The sequence below is a fragment of the Halichondria panicea genome, chromosome 6 (genome assembly GCF_963675165.1).
Source record: "Halichondria panicea chromosome 6, odHalPani1.1, whole genome shotgun sequence".
NCBI classification, from domain to species: Eukaryota; Metazoa; Porifera; class Demospongiae; order Suberitida; family Halichondriidae; genus Halichondria; species Halichondria panicea.
The window spans coordinates 4,205,874-4,225,991 of NC_087382.1; the positions used below are offsets into that span (position 1 = coordinate 4,205,874).

A 20,118-nucleotide genomic window follows, 5' to 3' on the forward strand; every position below is an offset into this window, starting at 1 on the left:
AGCCTCGGGCGCACTAATTTCGTATATTATGCTCGATCAGAGGCCGCTCTTGCATAAAGGCCGCTCTCAAATACCTTATTGTTACTATTATAAACGAGTACTAATTTTAGCGAATTTTAGCGAATTTGTAATTACTCTAAATTAAGTACGCGCTAATAATAAAACGCAATTCTATACAATTATAGTCTCTGATTCAGTAACTATATATATCTTCAACAAAGTTCACAAAATTGTCATGTTCAGTTCTTTTCCCTTCTTTTCGTACTCACAACTATCAGGATCATCATGCACCGAAAGCTGGGCAACCTTTGGGACGCACTCGGAGCTCAGCATAATCATAGGGAATATAGTAAAATAGGTCATCATGATATAGCTGAGGTTTCGGCATGTCAGTTAGATATATGCTGTAGCAGTTATTAAACCAGAATCCGCCTTCGTTGAAAAATTTTGAACAACTACCTGACTCTAGGTCATTATCTTGATCAAATGTGGAAAATTTCATTCTGTTTTTACGACTAAAGAAATCATGGCCTTCATACTGTTTGTCCGACACATGCGGTGTGTAACTTGTATCAGGTCCATCCACTTTAAAGTTATCGTACGGAAGAACATTTTTTTGCCATCAGTCTTTTTCAATTCAATTTCAACCTCCATTAATTGGCTCTCGACTCATAAGACAGTGCATGTTCTTTAGTCCGTACCAGAACTCGCCACTTAGGTTCCCGAATCCATTCTCATAATCCACCCACGGCCTTTTGAATGAAACTCTCTCATCAACGTCTGGTGTCCTCTTCACTAGCACTGTCCATCCACCATCACCACTCTCCATGTTGCACAGAGTTTTCATGCTTGCTTGAGTGAAGGCTTCAGTACAGGGACAAGCATTTTTGATATCGTAGATCCCTGATTTTGGAGTGTATAGTTATCATTGATGATGATTATGGATGCTTCTGCAATCTGTGTAAATTTTTAATGTGATAACTGTGATTATATGTAATATGATCATGCATACATAAATTATATAATCTCACCACTGTAGTTAATGTCATTAGTAGCTATAGTTGTATAATAATATAATGAATAGTAACTATATATACGTGTATAATTGTTAGCATTTGGTATATAATATATCAATAATAATAATTATAGCATTAGCTATAATAATTATAGTAGATATAATTATCTTACTTGGCAGCAGTCTTGAATGTTAGCATCCACGCAGTACTTTTTTGCCGCTTTTTCGAACCTTGACATTGACATTGACGTTTTTGCTGTCGGTGTGTGTGTGTGTGTGAATGCTGGTCCTAACTTGTTTCAGATTTGTAATACTACACTGGACCATACATTTTTGTATCACTGCATGTACTGGATCATTAATTGTATAGAGGGCGTGGTGTATCACCTGGTATATGTAATGGAAGTAAAGAAGCTTCCACTATTGGCGCCAGTTAGTTGTTGGCATGTATACTGGATCATTAATTGTTTAACGTGTCACTGTCACTGTCACAATGCGTGTAGCTTCCGGTATAATTATGCCTTGGTGCGCATGCGCAAGCGAGGTATGCTAGGAGCGTAGCCAGGATTTGCGCCAAAATTTTGACCGGAAGCCACGCCTCTTAAGTGTGACGTCATATTTGACATATCTATTTAGTTGCGTGTGGCCTGATATTTTATTTGCATACATGAAGAAGAAGCTAGTTTAATTAGCAAAGAACTATAGATTTAGACCAGAATAGCTCACAGTTTAGAGACTAAATTATTTTGCTTGCCTATACTAGCTAGCTAACTGCAGCAAGATTCAGAAGAAAAGTAGTGCTCAGGAAGATAATCAGATACGTACACTAACCTAGCTGAGCTGAGTAGTAGAGATCCAGAAAAAGGGGGGGGGGGGGCATTTGCCCCCTTTGCACCCCCTGGCTATGCCACTGTATAGGGTAGTGTGTTTGTGCATGTGTCTCTGTGTCTGTGTGTCTATGTAGACTGCTACAGCTGCATGCTCAAGGATCAATCAAGTGCAAGTAAGAGTTTCTATTAGTCATGTTTACTTGGATTTTAATTAGTGGATAATGCTTCGTTCTCGAGTTATGCCTAGTCAGTTTTGCTCTTAATAATTGGAATGCCATTTGCAGCCTTTTCAGAAGAATGCGTGTATCAAAACTTGTCCATGGAGTGTTGCTACTCAGTTAGCTCTGCACTAGAATGCTATATAGCTATTGGCAGCTGCAACAGTGGGAAGAGAGCTGCAAGTTTTTACAGGATTTTCAGACCTTTGTACACAGTTTGTGGGACGACTAACCTTATTAATTTTGGTTTATGAGGTTCATGCAGCATTCATGGGATATAGTTGTATTCATTATTCTACCTCAATTCTCATAATTGCGACACATCTTCTTTGATTTGCTAAAGTTCAGTTTGGATGTTTCTACACATCCATAATTACACACACTAATTAGTCCTCTGATTCAGTATCTATAATTATATCTACAACAAAGTTCACAAAATTGTAATGTTCGATTATTTTCCTTTTTCTTACTCACGACTATCAGGATCATCATGCACCAATAAGAGGTGTGCAAGTTTTGGGACGCACTCGTAGCTCAGCATAATCATAAGCGGTAGTGGTACGACTATAATAAAGCTGAGGGTTAGGCATGTCAGTGAGATGCATGCTGTAGCACCGATTAAACCAGAACCCGCCTCCGTTGTAATGTTGTGAACAACTATAACTCTTTTTCTTGTCATTATCTTGATCAAGCGTGGAGAATTTCATTCCATTATGAGCTAGAAGAAAATCAAAACCCTCATATTTTTTATCCGACACATGCAGTGTGTAGCTTGTATCAGGTCCATCCACTTTAAAGCTACCATACGAAAGAACTAGTTTTGTGCCATCAGTCTTTCTCAATTCAATTTCGACCTCCATTGACCCTTGTCGACTCGTAAGACAGTGCATTTTCTTTAGTCCATACCAGAACTCGCCACTCAGGTCCCCAAATCCATTCTCATATTCCACCCACGGCCTTTTGAATGAAACTCTCTCATCAACGTCTGGTGTCCTCTTTATTAGCACTGTCCATCCACCATCACCACTCTCCATGTTGCACAGAGTTTTCATAAAGAGAAGGTTTGCTTGAGTGAAGGTTCCAGTACTTGAACAGGTATTTCTGATATCGTAGATCCCTGATTTTGGAGTGTAGTTGCCATTATCGATGATCTTGGATGCTTCTGCCATCTGCATACATTTTTTACTTTATGCCACAACTGTTTACAGTAAATATAATTATTGTTATGATCATATCTCACCATGCACTGTAGTTAGTATTAGCTATAGTTGTATAGAATATCCAACAACTACATGTATAATTGTAGAATTTGGTAAATAAAAATAGCTTACTTGGCAGCAGTCTTGAACGTTAGCATCCACGCAGTATTTTTTCTCGTCCGTAATCTTCTTGAGTGATTCCTCGAACCTTGTCAAGCAGTTGCCAACGCTCAGTATTGCTGTAGATCCCTCCAACAATACAGAGATGAGGAGAACTGCCAGTTGTAGCTTCATCTTCTTTGCTCTTAGTTGATATGTTGACATTGATGTTTTTGCTGTTGGTGTGTGTGTGTCTGGTCCTTTTATAGAAGCATGCATGCATGCACGAAAAACCTGTTTCAGATTTGTACATACCTGCTGTCTCACTATATTAGCGCCAGTGTGGCTACTAGTATGGATCATAAACTTGTAGAAGGTTTAATGTATATCACTGTGTGTGCCAGTGTGGCTTCTGGTATGTACTGGATCATTAATTGTAAAATTGTTTACAGGGATTGATGTCTCATTTTTGTGTAGCTTGTACTAGGTCCATCCACTTTAAAGTCACCATACGAAATAACTTTTTTTGTGTCATCAGTCTTTCTCAATTCAACTTCGACGCTCTCGACTTTAGTCCGTACCAGAACTCGCTACTCAGGTTCCTGAATCCATCCTCATAATCGACGCAAGGACGACTAATAAAAGTAAACTCTCTCTCATCAACGTCTGGTGTCCTCTTCACTAGCACTGTCCATCCACCATCACCACTCTCCATGTTGCACAGAGTTGTCATGCTTGCTTGAGTGAAGGCTTCGGTATTTGGACAGGTATTTCTGATATCGTAGATCCCTAGCTGATTTTGGAGTGCATGTAGTTGTCATTATCGATGATCTTGGATGCTTCTGTAATCTGCATACATTTTTACTTTAATAACGTCGCTATACTGTTTCCATGCATGCAGTAAATGTTATTATCGTTAGCAATGATCATACTTTACCATGCAGTAGTTAGTAGCTATATAGTTGTATAGAATGATCCAGTGGTGTACAGTCAACTATACATGTATAGTTATTAGCATTAGGTATCTATACTATCATAATAGATATTTTACTTGGCAGCAGTCTTGAACATGCATATGCATGTACGCATTCTTTTTTGTTGTCTGTAATCTCCTCGGTGATTTCTCGAACCTTGTCAAGCATTCTCAGTAATGCTACAGATCCCTCCAACAATACAGAGATGAGGAGAACTGCCAGTTGTAGCTTCAGTTGATATGTTAGCATTGATGTTTTTGCTGTTGGTATATATAATTATGTGTGTGTGTGAATGCTGGTCCTTTTATACTGTAATTTTTTTACAGCATAATGCATGCGCGTGGATACACTATATAGTAGTGTATTATGCTAACCGGATATGTGCATGCCCTTGTATATACAGTACTTACATAATTAATATCGTGTACAAATTAAAGATAAGGACTAATGCAAATAACGAGTACATTACTCTTTAAAATAATGACAAAAATTGATGTGCTTTCCTGCAGCTCGAGTGGTAAGATATTGCATGTGGGAAAAAAGACTCGACATCGGTACATGACTGTACATGATAGCTGCAATTGTATTGGTATTGTATACTATTTTTAAAGAATTCCTTAAAAATGCTCAATTAACGTATGCAGTCAACAGGTTAATTATGGTCATTGCTATAACCAATTGTTAACTCCCCCCCCACACACACACACACACACACACCACACAGCTGTTTGACAGAACCCTACGTGAGGTTAAAGACGCGCTCACCTTCTGGCTAGTCTAATGCTTCGATCCATCATGATAACGTAGACTGAAATGGCCGTCGGAATGGACCCCACGGCAACTCTAGCGGCGGCTATATGCTCACGGCTAGTGATGGCTTCTTCTTGAATCTGTCCTGGGTATTATTGAGATTGTGCGTACCGCTCAGTAGCCAAGGGGCTGGAGCTAAAGGAGTGCTTGCATCGCTAGTATTGACCCCACCTATATTTGCACTATAATTATTATATAATAGAGACATTCGGAGACTGATCTAATATTTGGTGATATAGCAGGAAATTCCTGCTATATCACCAAATATTAGATCAGTCTGGTATATTCTAATGTGTTTGTTTGAGTTACAATTTTACCATGATATAATTTCAAAGGTATATTCGCGCCCATGCAGTTTAGTTTGTATAGCTGAGTCCCATCACTTCCCTTACTCACAACTATCAGGATCGGCATCACCGACAGTTGTATGCAACCTCCTTTGGGACACACACTCACAGCTTAACATACTAAGTCGTACACTGTAAAAATAAAGTGCGGTGGGCACACTAAAACGGTCGCATATAGCACGCTCAAAAAAGTGTGCTGTTACATGCGACTGTTTTAGTGTGTCCACCGTACCGCACTTCATTTTTTACAGTGTAGGGAGCAGTGTTATTAAAGGGTAGGCATATATTATCGGTAATCAGTATAAAGATGCATGTGATACAAGGATATAAATTAAATCCACATTACTTTGTTGTTACCGGCCGCGTTGGTCATGTATCCCATTATGCATGAGTCTCATAAATTAGCCGCCCTTTTTTTAGCTTCTTTCCACAAGGGAATTTCCCCAAATGTGGGCGTGCCTGACTCGTGGCTAAATAGAAGTTAGCTAGGTAAACACAAGCTCAAGAAAAGAAGAGATGAGTGATAAAATGGCTGCTTCTGGAGAGGACAATCCATTTGCATCACTGTTCAGTTCCCCCGGTATCGCTAAGGAGACAGCAGAGACTGCCAGGAGACAGAGAGAGTACATAAACCACGCCCTCACCCGGGTATTCCTCTTCACTGGTCAAGGTGAGTAATGTACTATATTATACGTGTTCTCTAGTTAACAAAGCGTAAGGTCACCGATTATGGAATGTTGTCCTCGGTGATAAATTTGATGCGCGGGTAAAGACATTTTGATGTTCATATATAATTGGCTTTTGTTAGCGGCCTCAGAGCAGATTCCCGTCACAATTTCAACATATCATATGCATGTTGCAAGCACACATGGCATTTTACGTTACTGCGTATGCGCAGATGGCAATATCCTCAAATCAGGGAAGTTGCAAATAATTATGCATGCTCACGTACGTTGGGAGCTGAAGAGTATTCACTTAGAGTGTCCTATATACACATACATACATGGCCTTTAGTCTTTTACATTTTATAAACGATATTGCTTTTCCTTAATTGTTGCCTGGTGCTCCGGACCTTATTACAATGGGAAACCTTTCACACAAACTTCCATGTTTGTAAACACTATTAGTAAGAACATTCCATTCCCATGTCAACAAGTGTGTGACACCCCCCCCCCCCCCAGAATCACTGGACCCCCCATCTGGTAGACTGCCCCCCACAGTGGTGAGACTGCCGCAGCTGTGTAAAGACGAACAAGGCCTGGGTAGGACTGGGGAATTAAACACTGAGAATGTGGAAAAGGTGAAGTACATTCTCACTGCATGTTTAATTATAACAACTAGTGGACTGTCTCTTGGGTTGAGGGTTGAGGGTTGAGGGTTGAGATCATAATTATTTAGAAGCTCTACTGTACCTACTGTTAGGCTCTATAATAAATGTCCATCTTTTATTTTAGACAAAAATATATAATTATGTGTACTGTATTGTAGCCTCGACAATTAATATGAAAGTGAAAGTATAAAAAAATTACATTCATTTTGTATTTTGTTTCCCATGCAGGGACTGGCTGAACGACTGTACATGAGTAACCCCGCCTCCACAGTCGTCACAGCTCCACCCCCTCACAGCAACGCCCCCTCACACCACCTCCACAAAGAGCTCCTCACACAAGCACACACCGTGGAGACAAATCGACTCTTGTATCTGGCGTACTGTTTCGCACGAGCTCAGAACGAAGCAAGTTACAGTTGCCATGGTGATTATGGACTTGGAGAAGACGTCCAGACTGTAAGGTCAAAGGTCATTGAAATATGCAAAGAAAATATTGCAAAGATGGCAGGGTAAGTTGATATATATATAGTGATACTGTCACAGCATTGTGTACATGTGTTTACTCGATTTTTCTATTTCTCTTAATTGGAGTGTCTATAACTTATTCGGCCGAAGTACGCCAGGGAATATTATTTTTAGCCAAGGGCTCTTTTCAATTATGTGCTCAGAGCAAAATTTACCCTGAAGATTGTCAACTCTGCCGTACACGTATGAAACGTCTGTTTGTAAGCTTCGTGAAAGTCAGGACAATTCTGTTGAAAACCTTTAAAGCTTTATAGTGCATTACACACTATACCTACGCACGAGGGGACGGGACTTTTCTCGGGTTTTTCATCAGCCGAACTTTCAGAGTCATTGTTGCTTTCGTCTTGTGTTCCCCCAGGTTACGCCACTAACTCTCTCTCTCATATACTATACAAACATACATTTACTATTACTATTGATACTCCCTCAGGTGTACCAGATACAGTCACATGTACATGCCAATCATCTCTTATACAACATGTACACATGCTCATAGCCACTGACTCTCTCTGTGTCCCTACAGTGTCCTGGCCCAGAATGAGCGGAGGACCATTGTCCTGGAGCTGCTCTCCTCCTCTGAGCCACTGTTTATACAGCTGCTCTTTAAGTCTCTCAACAACGGTGAGCTGCTTGTATGTAGCCATTGGACAATGTATTTGTCATTAATCACAAAAGCCTTTTTGTACGTACAACGCTCACACATTAATTTTGTTTCTAAATTGAATGTATACTGTGTTTCCTTGTGTGTGTGTGTGTGTATGTGCGTGCGTGCGTGTCTGTGTGTGTTGATGGATGTTTGATTTGATTATCCAGAGGTGAAGATTCCGTTGGAGTTCTTTGCTTGTGTAGCCGAGGTGTATGAGGACAACCTCGATGATCTGGTAGGTTTGACACATTCTTAGCTAAGCTCACTGGGCTGTCATCCCTTGAGTAGACCAACAGTGGCTTTAATGAAAAGGTGGCCTGCTGGCACAGGTCCAAACACAGATACTTTGGGGCCCATTAACCTGGTTGTATTATATATAAAGGGTTACCTACACGCTTATAATTATGGTGACTACAATAGAGACAGGTTTTATGTTAGTTATACATCTACAAGGTCAGTATGACTGTTAATTAGATACACTTTACCTGCATGTACGGTCAACCCAATTTTTATTGACAATTCATTTTTAAAGCACACATTTAAAGCCCATGCATGTACGTACATTTCTCCTCCACAGAAGCTGATGTTTGACGTAGCAATGAACAAATTGTTTGATCAGTGCAAGCAAGTCTCTCTCTCCACCAACCTCACCAAACAGCTGGCAGCTCTCGACTTCTTCACATCTTCCCGAGCTCTTGCCAAGGTTCGTACACTAGCTGTCCCTGTATACATTGCACGTGTGTACGTTAAAATCTGATGATACTTAGTTTTCCTGTAGCCTTAAAACGCATAATTTTATGCTCGCATTTACTACATTCGGTAAAGTCTACCTAATTTCGGCACACACAATAATTAGCAAGGTCAGATTGTATTTAATTATGTTTTGTTACGTGTACAGGTATTGATCTCTTCTGTTCACTGGATGCCCTCTCACACTGGAATGGGTGGAATGGGCAAACAGTTTGAGATTGGTACGGTACTGGGACGCCTCCTCTCTCCCTCCCCCATTCCAACGTTACCCACACAGCCATCTGTGAGTCAGCGGGAAAAGCACTCACTATGTGCATTGCTCTGAACTACAGCCCTTGTCATCTCAAAATTTAAGCAGAAATACTTCTCTGTGTGCGTGTGTGCGTGTGTGTGTGTGTGTGTGTGTGTGTGTGTGTGTGTGTGTGTGTGTGTGTGCGTGTGTGACTAGCTTACTGAGTGTTAGGTGTTATCCTATACTGTATAAATTATGTGTACACTCCACACATCACACATCACACACCACCCACTCCACACACACACCCACTCCACACACATCACACACCACACACACACCACACACACACACAACAGGATTTCTTCTCTCACGACCAGCTGCTCACCCGGGCTGAAGTGGACAGTACGACCGCCTCCCTGACCTCTAGTCTGGACCACCACACTCTGACCCTGTACAAGGTAACCCTATCATTAATATCATTATTATTATACGTAGTTGCATGAGAACAACTTAACGTACAGTCGGTCTATAGTAGTGAAACCTCACAATAATTATCATTATTAGTTGAGGACTGTTTAAAACGTATTTACAATGTGTCTATATAGAGTGAAAGCAAATTAAATATCATTTTAAATTATATAATTATGTTGAAAATACTGTCAGTAGAAGAGCTCCGTAAAAAATTATCTGTTATTTCAAGACAGTTCACACGTTTTTGAAATACCAATCAATTGCTAACCCCCCCACACACACACACACACCACACACTACACTACACAGCTGTTTGACAGAATCCTACGTGTCAGCCCTGAGGCTAAAGACTCGCTCACCCTCTGGCTAGTCGAATGCTTCCACCATAACCTAGACCGTGCTAAAATGGCCGTCAGAATGGACCCCAGGGCCACTCTAGCAGCGGCTATGTCCACGGCTAGTGATGGCTTCTTCTTGAATCTGTCCTGGGTATTATTGAGATTGTGCGTACCGTTCAGCAGTCAAGGGGGTGGAGCCAAGAGGAGTGCTCGCATCGCTAGTATTGACCCCACCTATTGCACTGTGGCAGCCGGTACGGAGAGCAGGGTGGTGGACTTTAGGGAAGAGTCTAAACTTGTTCCAGGTGTGTGGGCGGGTGTTGTGTGTGTGTGGTGTGTGGGCGTGAGGGTTCAGTGTGTGTGTGTGTTTATATGCATACCTATACAACTGTAGCTCCCCTAGATTTGTGTGTGTGTGTGTGTGTGTGTGTGTGTGTGTGTGTGTGTGTGTGTGTGTGTGTGTGTGTGTGTGTGTGTGTGTGTGTGTGTGTGTGTGTGTGTGTGTGTGTGTGTGTGTGTGTGTGTGTGTGTGTGTGTGTGTGTGTGTGTGTGTGTGTGTGTGTGTGTGTGTGTGTGTGTGTGTGTGTGTGTGTGTGTGTGTGTGTGTGTGTGTGTGTGTGTGTGTGTGTGTGTGTGTGTGTGTGTGTGTGTGTGTGTGTGTGTGTGTGTGTGTGTGTGTGTGTGTGTGTGTGTGTGTGTGTGTGTGTGTGTGTGTGTGTGTGTGTGTGTGTGTGTGTGTGTGTGTGTGTGTGTGTGTGTGTGTGTGTGTGTGTGTGTGTGTGTGTGTGTGTGTGTGTGTGTGTGTGTGTGTGTGTGTGTGTGTGTGTGTGTGTGTGTGTGTGTGTGTGTGTGTGTGTGTGTGTGTGTGTGTGTGTGTGTGTGTGTGTGTGTGTGTGTGTGTGTGTGTGTGTGTGTGTGTGTGTGTGTGTGTGTGTGTGTGTGTGGTGTGAGTGTGTGTGTGTGTGGGCGTGTGTGTGTCTACGTCTATGCCTAGCTCCAATTATAATAATACATTTTCCTCGGGATGTTCATTTAGCATATGATATTCTCCTCTCTCTCTCTCAGGTTCTGAAAAGGGGGAGGAACAGACGGCACAACCCTCCAAGCAGTTCAACTTTGTCACTCACTTATTCTTCCTCACACACAAGTGTCTCATTCTAGGTCAGCTATACATACGTGCCGGGGGGGGAGGGGAGGTATATATAAAAGTAACTCAATTTCATATGTGCAGTCCAAAGGAAATGTTGTTATAGTACAAGGTCTTGTCAGCAATTAGCAAGCTGTACATGTAAGCAGTTCTTATTCAATGTTACGTGGACTGTACATACTCTAGCTACTCCATTACTGACATTAATCCTCATCTCCTGTTATACATAATTAATTGTTATACCTCTCTTGTTTCAGGGATGACTCAGGTGATACACAAGTTCCAAGACGTAGCCCGTGCCATCAGCAGAGTGAGTCTCCATTCCATGATCATTACCATCCTCGTACCACACACACCCTCACAACTCACACTCTTCCCACCCACACCCTCACATCTCACACACCCCTCTCAGCTCTACGAGACGGTACAGCTGGTGTCCAATGGTCAGCTGAGTAGTGAGCCTGGTAGCATGGGGCACATCGCCACTCAGAGATTCAAGTTATTGCAATCACAAGCGTTGGCCATCAAGGTGATCCAATCAATTAACCTTTGACCTTTCTTGAAGTGCATGTGATACATAATATTTCTAACGTATGCATGTACAACTACGCACACATTATCAATTGCTATCAATTAAATTTCATAGGTTTTTTAAAATACAATTTTTCATTCCCCATGCAGGCACACACGATGCATCCACTGCTGCTGGAGCTCTGTCTGTCCTTCTACTCCACTACTGCTCAGTGGTTGGTCCACCTCGTTACACCAGATCATGTGACATCAGGTGATCCCCTCGAAAGCATATTCCCGCTACCAGACAAGGTAATACGTTGGCCTGCATATACAGCACTAAGATGTGTGTACAGTGTATTATGTGATCACTGGACCCAGTGTCTAGTGTAACACCTTAAAAGCCGTAACTTGGTGATCCGATTTCAAAGATTTTGTAGTTTTCTAAATGCTTAAAATAAGGTCTTTTAGTTGGTGTGCTTAAATCAAATATCATTTTTACCTATTTTCAACAAAATACCAATTTAAGAGTTAAACATCCATTTTAAAGAGCTCCCAAACAGTTGCTCGAAGACTATTGTGTTTATTGTATGTGGGGCAGATTCTTTATTCTAGTTTGGACTAAAGCAGATGATTTAGGTCACACACACACACCCACCCACCCCCCACACACACACACACACTCTCCCAGTGTCCTGTACAGCTGCAGTCTACGCCGGAATGTCTTGTGGAGAACATGGCCAACTTTGCAATGTTCCTGAGGTGAATGTCTTTATATATGGTACAGGGTCAACGCATATAATTGATGCTATTGCAACTGCACTGGAGTTTGCTAAAGGGTCATCACATTAAAAAGCTAAATTATCATTCTCCCCTCAGGCAAGCGGAGACAGATTCATTATTATCATCCACTGGTCATGTGCATCACCTGGTCACCTTCATATCCATCTTCATGGGGTGAGGGACTAAAGTCCATTTGTGTTGAGTTTGACCTTCAAAATGTTGTCATAACTTTCACTGAAATTCATACCTCCTCGTTAAAAAGCGCTTTTATCTATAATAATGTTGTGGAGCTGACCAGCTCAAACCAGCTAAAAGTTGGCTTTTTCCATCCTGGCATATAGTACTTGTGTCAACTACCGTATAGCGCGAAATTTTCGAGGCACTTATATTTCGTGGATTGGCCTCTAAAAGCCATTTCGTTGCACAATGTTCGCGGAATGACTGCTTACCGGAAGCCACGCCTTTAAATCTTGCACGTTATAGCAGGTAAAGAACGATTTTCGTGGACTTAATTTTCGTGTAGGATTGCTAACCCACGAAATCCACGAAAATTAAGCCCCTCGAAAATTTCGCGCTATACGGTATAATTATAAAGCATGAAATGAAGCCATAATTGACCACATAACTTCTAGGGTGAACTCAATGCAAATAGACAGCTGTGTGTGGGTGTGTGTACCAGCTGTGTGTGTGGGTGTCTTGATTGCTGTGCACCATTGCTTTGTGGAATGGCCAAGTAACAACTAATTAATTAAGCCACTTTAGATACATTACCTAGTAAAAGCATTCTTTAAAGGTATACATGTGTGTGTGTGTCTTGATCAAAAATGCATAGTACTTAAATTATCGGTCGGTTTTAATAAAAGCCTTTATTTTTCTTGGCTATAGAGTCTAGCATGGTCTATTACACTGATTCTAATTTTCTGCAGGAGTTCAAAGTTCATCCGTAACCCTCACATACGAGCCAAGTTGACCCAGCTGCTCCACATCATGACACAGAAGGACTCTAATGGAGACCACGGCCTCGTATCATCAGTGAGTCACATGACTAGCGTTTATTAAGCACGATTTTGTATATATCGATGTTAGCAGTATCCTAACCTGTTACATTATGATTGTCATTTTGGAAGGCTCCAAATTTTTGTATAGTGATTCTGAGCACATTCACATGTACTGTACATTTCCACATACGTAATTAAGTTATTATAGCATTTCAATGCAAACTAACAGTGAAGGTGTTAGACTTGACAAGTGTACACAAGCTACTAACACTAGCTTGTGTACACTTGTCAATATACTTTCACTGTTTCCTAATAATTATAATGTTTTCCTTTCACAAACAGTTTCAAGTATTAATTCCCTCTCATTAATCACTACAATGTTTTGCAAATGCAAATGCACAAAAAATAAGCTCGCTGACACATACGCCAGTACTTGTATGACATCACAATCCTTGCTAGATCGCACAATATCAAATTTTCTGCTGATTTGGCTCATTCGATTGCTACATGTTCGTATGATGTAACTAACTGTTTACAATGATCCTCTCTTCTCCACAGTTCTCTCTCACTCAAAGAGCTCTGTTCTCATCTCACCAGTTGGCCAGCACTCACCTCATTGAGGCTCTGCTCAATATCTTCATAGATATCGAGTTCACTGGAGAATCAATGGAGTTTGAGGATAAGTTCCGTGAGTGTGTGTGTGTGGGGTGGGTGGTGTGTGTGTGTGTGTGTGTGTGTGTGTGTGTGTGTGTGTGTGTGTGTGTGTGTGTGTGTGTGCGTGTGTGTGTGTGTGTGTGTGTGTGTGTGTGTGTGTGTGTGTGTGTGGTGTGTGCATGTGTGTGTGTGTGTGTGTGTGTGTTGTCCACCAGAGTAGAGTATGTGATATATCAATTTTCTGGCTGTTTGTTGACAAAGATCAAATTGAAAGCACTACTCTACAGTCTGCCCTAAGACCCCAAATGTTGTAAGACAGGAAGTGCTACAAGTTGCCTCATGAATATATTAATGAGAACAGTTTTTCTTTGTTTCTGATAAAAGTAAAGGTTTTTAGAGCTATCTAAGTTGAAATATGTAATAAGAAGACAGTTTAACATACGATAAACACTTTAAAATATGAATTTGGGTCAAACTGGCATTAAGTTGTGAAAATGATTGCGGAAAGTTCGAGAGTTTGAGCAAGCTGTTCACCATCAACGTAGCAAGCTAAAAATTGGTTGATCAAATCAAAAGGATCTAAATTACAACATATTCAAGGTAAATGCCATACAAATGAATGGTGTTTGCAAAGCAGTTACACAAACTTTGAAATAAATACACAACTTGGCAATAGCATAGAACACTTCATGAATGACTTCAAGCCTTCTAGCTTGCTGCTAAGCATGCACATGCATCAGATGCACTAGTTGATACTTTAGGCAGTCTCTGGTTCCATTCACATCTGGAGATATGCAGCCATGAGTTCCACCAACCACAGAGATTATTCAGAATGAGCTAACTTTGAGAGTTTGCGCAAGCTGTTCACACTATCTCAATCCAGTCCAAACTTGCTGAGTCAATACATTCCATATTGAACTAATTTATCTCCTAGTAACAGGTTCTAGTTCAGTAAATGGTCTGTGTTATGAGCTTTGGAAATTCAGAAAAAATCACCCTTCACTACATTGTAGGGTGTTATCATTATGAATCTCATTATATAATTATGAATTTCATTAAAACAATGTTTTTGTGATGTCATCCTTATGAATACCATTAAAATACTTGTGGTATGTATTTCCTGTCATGTCTTGCAAATACTGAAAACTTGGGGGTCTTAGGGCAGACTGCTATCAGCATTTACCTAGAACATGGGAAAATTGTGCATCTCCATAACATCATTTTTGCTGAGGCTTCTATTTACAAATTGTTATTGTAGTTGCTCCTGCTTTATGCCCAGTTGCATTTTGTGGTTGTCTGGTTGTCTGCCGTGTTGGCATAATACAGTGTACATTGTGCAAAGTACTGATTATACCTTTGTGTGTGTCCAGAATACCGCCTGCCCATGTATGATGTACTTGAGTACCTGTGGACCATACCATCGTACAGACCAAGCATTGACAATCTGTGTCAAGAGGTACACTACAGAAATACATTAATTGCTGTCACACACAATCACATTAATGTGCCAGATATGTACATGTACAGGGAATTGTACAACTTGGCCTATACCCAGAGGAGGTCCGACAGGCGCAGTGCAGCTCAAGCAATTAGCCTCTGATTACTCTCAGCAAAAACATGTGACGTAGGCGGATAATTATTGTTCAATCACAGGCTAATTGCCTGAGCTGCACCGCGCCTGTCGTACCTCCTCTGCCCTGTTTCACAGTCATTTTTTCCCGTGCCTGGCCCCTCCCATAATTACATCCTCTCAACGCATGTGAATGTACCAGTACAAGACTAACATGTCAAGGGGAGACGAGCCGTGTGTGCATGTGAGGGATTGTTGCTGGTGAGGGTGTGAGGATGTGGAGGTTGTGTGAGGGTGAGGGTGGTCTTAGAACCATTGATTAGACTGTAGAACACAGTAATAAAGTATAGAGAAAACTTCGGGCACCTTTGTTCCTAAAACAGGCCGGATAATCGAATAGATAAAACCATGCCTTAATCCACCCACTTAATTGATAAATAGGTGTGCAAATTTAGTACACATGGTCATGGGTAGAAGACTGATAAAAGCTAGGCCTGTCTCCATGGTAATACCTGAATGCTATCAACTAGATATCTTTGGAATTCCATCTTCCCATGCAGAAAGCCAAATTCAATGGCACAGCAAATATATTCATCATATAGCACCTGTACACAATCCGACATGACATATATACTGTCAACATTACGTTAAAAGAAGTCTTGTCTCCCCAGAAGACTTAATTCAAAGACACAGCGTAATGTAATCATCATAACACCTGCGCACGCACTTTCTGTTGCACAATCATTATGGCATGTGTGTACTGATGTGCATGTTGTTGATAATAATAGCAGCGCACATACTGCACATAGTTAGCACTATGAATATTGAAGTCATGTTCTCTGTACACAACTATCCATGCAGTAGCAACTTGATTTTGATCCACCTCCCACCCACAAAGGCCTATACCTGCTGCCCTACACACAATCACAGTAATGCACTAATTCTGATCAAACTTGCCATCATAATTATTTCCTTTCAACCCACACACACACTTCTCACACCCCCACCCACTCCACATCCTCTCCCACTCACACAGGTGGTCCACTCCCACGAGCTACTGGGCACACCTATCTTCCTGAGGTTCCTCAACATGATCATCAATGACGCCACAGTGCAGCTGGACGAGGGGCTAGAGGTGTGGTCAGGTTGCTATGGTTGCAGTAAATAATTAGTAACAATAATTATGCATGTATACGTAAGTATTTGTTATAATTAAATCACTGTAAAAAGACGATTTGTTGGTGTGTACCCATTTTGTAGTTACCAATTTGATCCTAAAATAAGTATTTTTTTTACAGTGATATAGTTACATGTAGTTCACTTGAGTATTGCCCTCCCCCTCCGTTTATAGAACTTGTCCAAGATCAAGAAAGGAGAGGATATGATCGAGTCAGAGGAATATGGCACACTCAGTGCTGAAGAGAAGAAACAGGTAGGCACTGTATAGACCTCATCTCTCGTTTCCACTTAAGAGTTTGTCTACATGTAATTATAGAAACAATGGTGAATACCCTCTCTGTGGCATAGCTTGATGTGTCCCTATCTGTTGGCGTTAATAGTCTCAACACACACACACACACACACACACACACACACACACAGCACGAGCAGCAGCTGACCGAGGCGAAGGCAATGGCACGAAACAGGAACCTGTTGGGTAGTCGCACTGTACATGCCCTCCAGTTCATCACCAAGGATACTCGTCAGGCATTTGTATCCCCCGCCCTGGTGGACAGAATGGCAGCCATGTTGAACTATGTACTCAGCAAGCTAGTGGGACCAAGGTCAAGAGAGCTAAAGGTTGGGCTTAGGGTGATGGTGCAATTAATATACTGTAACAGCTGTAGAGATGGTGCAATTTTCTACGTGTATACATGTCAGTACTGAAATAGTATGGTCATGGTATTGCATCAAGCCACAGTAACTCTTGTGTTGTGGGCCCCACTTTGTCTGCTGCCATAGTAGCGGTCACATGTGTTATCAACTTGGCCATCTCATTCCCCACAACATTGAATACACTTTGAAGAAAAGAATTACACTGAGCAGTGTTTCCTAGAATACTAGGTCAATATCTCCATTGGTAACCTACCATTACTATAGGCTGATACACAGTTATTTGCTGATACACAGTTATTTGTTTATAGGCGGACAGTAGAATAACTAGATTCCCACTTTAGCAGGAACTATGAGTTATTAGTTCCTGGTAACTATAGATTGCTTGAGGATACAGATGTAACGTTGCTAGCTTTCGGTATGGTTACAGTGTGTCCTCCCTGGGGCATTGTGACACTACACACATAGATACCTCATGCCCATGTACTAACTATTAGAAGATCACAAATGTATAATGCCTGTCCTGCTATACAATATAAGGGAATTACATATTATGAATACAAAGTCACTTTATCCCTTATTCACCTTGCTTATACGTAGGTCAAACCGTATTACAAATGAATGATTCTTTATCAAATGTCACACTCCCTCTCTCTCTCCCTCTCTCTTCAGGTGAAGGATTCTTCTGAATACAATTTTGAGCCTCGTGAGTTAGTCAGTGGAATCATTGACATCTATCTGAACCTGGGTCGAGAGGCGATCTTCTGTGCCGCGTTGCCTAGAGACGGCCGCTCATTCTCAATGGACCTCTTCACTCAAGGGGAGAGAGTACTGAGGTCAGTCAGTGTCTGAATGATTCCCCCCTCTCAAATCAGCTCTGGTCTTATAAAATTGTATGCAAACAAATAAAGCCGTTCCTTATCATGGTAGTTGTTTCCTACCCTGGCTAACATTTCCTATAAATCATTATTTAGAGCAATTCTTGGTAGATTGTTATTGAGGTAATGCGTTTCATATGCCGACAACCACATCTGCATTCCTTAGTACAAGCTGGGCTCTTACAGGGCGTGTGAATGTGGTGTATAACCTTTATCATATGGGCTGTTTTAAAGGGGCGTATACCCTTTATCAGATTCTATTCATGGGCTGTTTTAAAGGGGTGTATACCCTTTATCATGTGCTGTTTTAAAGGGGGTTTATCGTATTTATGGTCATTCTATTTGTAAATGCTACCCCCTGGATTATAATTGATACCCCCAATTTCCTGTCATACATGTCATACGTGTTTGTGTGCTCTCACATGACCATGTATGGTTGTGTGGGATTGTGCCAGAGGCCTAAGTGTGTGTGTGGTTTAAATCATGTGCAATGGCCCACATAATTGGCACAATGCACGGGAATAACCTATAGCTGTGCATTGTGCCATCTGTCAGTTTTGCACTGATTGAGCTATAGATTGGTATACATGTATGCAATCAGAATGTATGTATGTATGTCTTTAGCTTCCTTCCCAGCCCAAATTTTTTAAGAAAATCTGCCTGCCTAGGAAAGAGGCTATATAATTATTACGTATATGCTATCCAGGTATATATGTCTTATTACGTACATCTTATACGTAGGTTGCTGAACAAGTCCAACGAGATAATGCTTGAGTTCAGAGCACTGGCTCAGAGGGTGAGGGTCTGTCAGGAGAGACTGGAGAAGCAGGAACAAGCACTCGAGGACGTGAGTCATGTGACACCTGTGGTTGTGAGTTATCTTTGCCAGTACGAATGACCACACTGACAGTTACATGTGTACACATCACCTGTTTATTGCAACCAACCACTATAGACAGGTTTCTCTGCAACATGCACTGTGGTCATTCGTACTTCCTTTCTAGATCAGTATATCAGATTACCCTTGACATGATTTGCACAGTTTGAGCTTCCCCATTATAGTTGTGTACATGTACCTTTGGCTAACAATAATTACTTTGTCCCCACTATTATATAATGGACACCCCCCCTCCCCTACAGGCCCCTGAGGAGTTCATTGACCCACTGACTCAAGAGCTGATGAGTGATCCAGTCACTCTCCCCACGTCAGGTCATGTCATGGACCGATCATCCATCATCAGACACTTACTGAGGTGTGTGTTGTATTGGCATGTGTTAATTTGTCTCACTCACTAATTATTACCCATAATTAGTGTAACTGTTATAGTTGAACCACGCCCTCACAATCCCTCATGCACTCACACGCACACAGTGATCTGTCGGACCCGTTCAACAGAGCTCCACTGACAGCTGACATGTTACAACCAAACAACGAACTGAAACAAAGAATCGAAAACTGGAAACACCAGAAACTTGCTTAAGACTGAAATAGTGACTGTAGTTCTGTGATCAATTTTCTGATAAATTTCTTATGCTTGTTTCAACCATGTAGGTGTTGAAATGTATGCATGTAGATACTTACTGCATGGGAATTGTGTGGCACTATAATAAACTAGTGTTCAAGCTGGCGCTGTGCTAATGCCTCTTGCCATGATTTGCTTTCGCTCAAAAGTATAGAAGAGGAAGTATAGAAGAGGAAAAAGTGTATAAAATAATCTGTCTAAAACTGACTTGCATCTATTCAATTGTATAATTATGGTATCATTGTTGTGTAAATATACAGCCAAAAATAGTAATTCGCTACGATTGTATTACTATGTGAGTAGAGTATGCTGACTCAGCAGGCTCTAAAAAGGCTCAACTTTAAATGTATGGTGATTATTGATAACGCGTGTCCAGCCTCCTCTGATTGTGCGCCGTATAGCGCGAAATTTTCGAGGCACTTATATTTCGTGGAA

The 20,118-nt window shown here is 41.3% G+C and overlaps 3 protein-coding genes across 3 annotated transcripts; 1 reads left to right on the forward strand and 2 right to left on the reverse strand.

Annotated features, from left to right (window-relative positions):
* Positions 1-210: 210 nt before the first annotated feature.
* On the reverse strand, positions 211-951 carry LOC135337515 (fibrinogen-like protein 1). The gene is given in 3 exon segments (XM_064533457.1): positions 211-612; positions 615-654; positions 656-951. Coding segments are annotated over 3 exon segments (561 nt in total). The 5' UTR covers positions 848-951; the 3' UTR covers positions 211-283.
* Positions 952-2,384: 1,433 nt separating this feature from the next.
* On the reverse strand, positions 2,385-4,251 carry LOC135337498 (fibrinogen-like protein A). The gene is made up of 2 exons (XM_064533439.1): positions 3,395-4,251; positions 2,385-3,232 (listed from the first exon to the last, which is right to left on the reverse strand). The coding sequence occupies exons 1-2, from the start codon at positions 3,722-3,724 to the stop codon at positions 2,552-2,554; spliced, it is 1,011 nt and encodes a 336-aa protein (XP_064389509.1). The 5' UTR covers positions 3,725-4,251; the 3' UTR covers positions 2,385-2,551.
* A 1,672-nt stretch (positions 4,252-5,923) lies between these two features.
* Positions 5,924-19,709, forward strand: LOC135337483 (ubiquitin conjugation factor E4 A-like). Its single transcript, XM_064533416.1, has 25 exons — positions 5,924-6,162; positions 6,674-6,792; positions 7,051-7,331; positions 7,871-7,968; positions 8,161-8,228; positions 8,571-8,696; positions 8,892-9,026; positions 9,335-9,436; positions 9,759-10,092; positions 10,853-10,948; positions 11,192-11,244; positions 11,347-11,463; positions 11,616-11,756; positions 12,136-12,206; positions 12,324-12,401; positions 13,154-13,259; positions 13,784-13,913; positions 15,250-15,335; positions 16,486-16,584; positions 16,801-16,881; positions 17,052-17,249; positions 17,955-18,118; positions 18,902-19,007; positions 19,301-19,413; positions 19,533-19,709. Exons 1-25 carry the CDS (start codon positions 6,009-6,011, stop codon positions 19,639-19,641), a joined length of 3,165 nt encoding a protein of 1,054 aa, XP_064389486.1. The 5' UTR covers positions 5,924-6,008; the 3' UTR covers positions 19,642-19,709.
* The last annotated feature ends 409 nt before the right edge of the window (positions 19,710-20,118 follow it).

Bases quoted from the DNA above. Each gene is read 5' to 3' on its own strand.
- LOC135337498 (XM_064533439.1), bottom strand. From the start codon at position 3,724: ATGATCCATACTAGTAGCCACACTGGCGCTAATATAGTGAGACAGCAG. The intron at 3,233-3,394 runs GTAAGCTATTTT...AAATGTATGCAG, and splicing joins ACGTTCAAGACTGCTGCCAA to ATGGCAGAAGCATCCAAGAT.
- LOC135337483 (XM_064533416.1), top strand. From the start codon at position 6,009: ATGAGTGATAAAATGGCTGCTTCTGGAGAGGACAATCCATTTGCATCA. The intron at 12,402-13,153 runs GTGAGGGACTAA...AATTTTCTGCAG, and splicing joins TTCATATCCATCTTCATGGG to GAGTTCAAAGTTCATCCGTA. The intron at 17,250-17,954 runs GTTGGGCTTAGG...CTCTCTCTTCAG, and splicing joins CAAGGTCAAGAGAGCTAAAG to GTGAAGGATTCTTCTGAATA.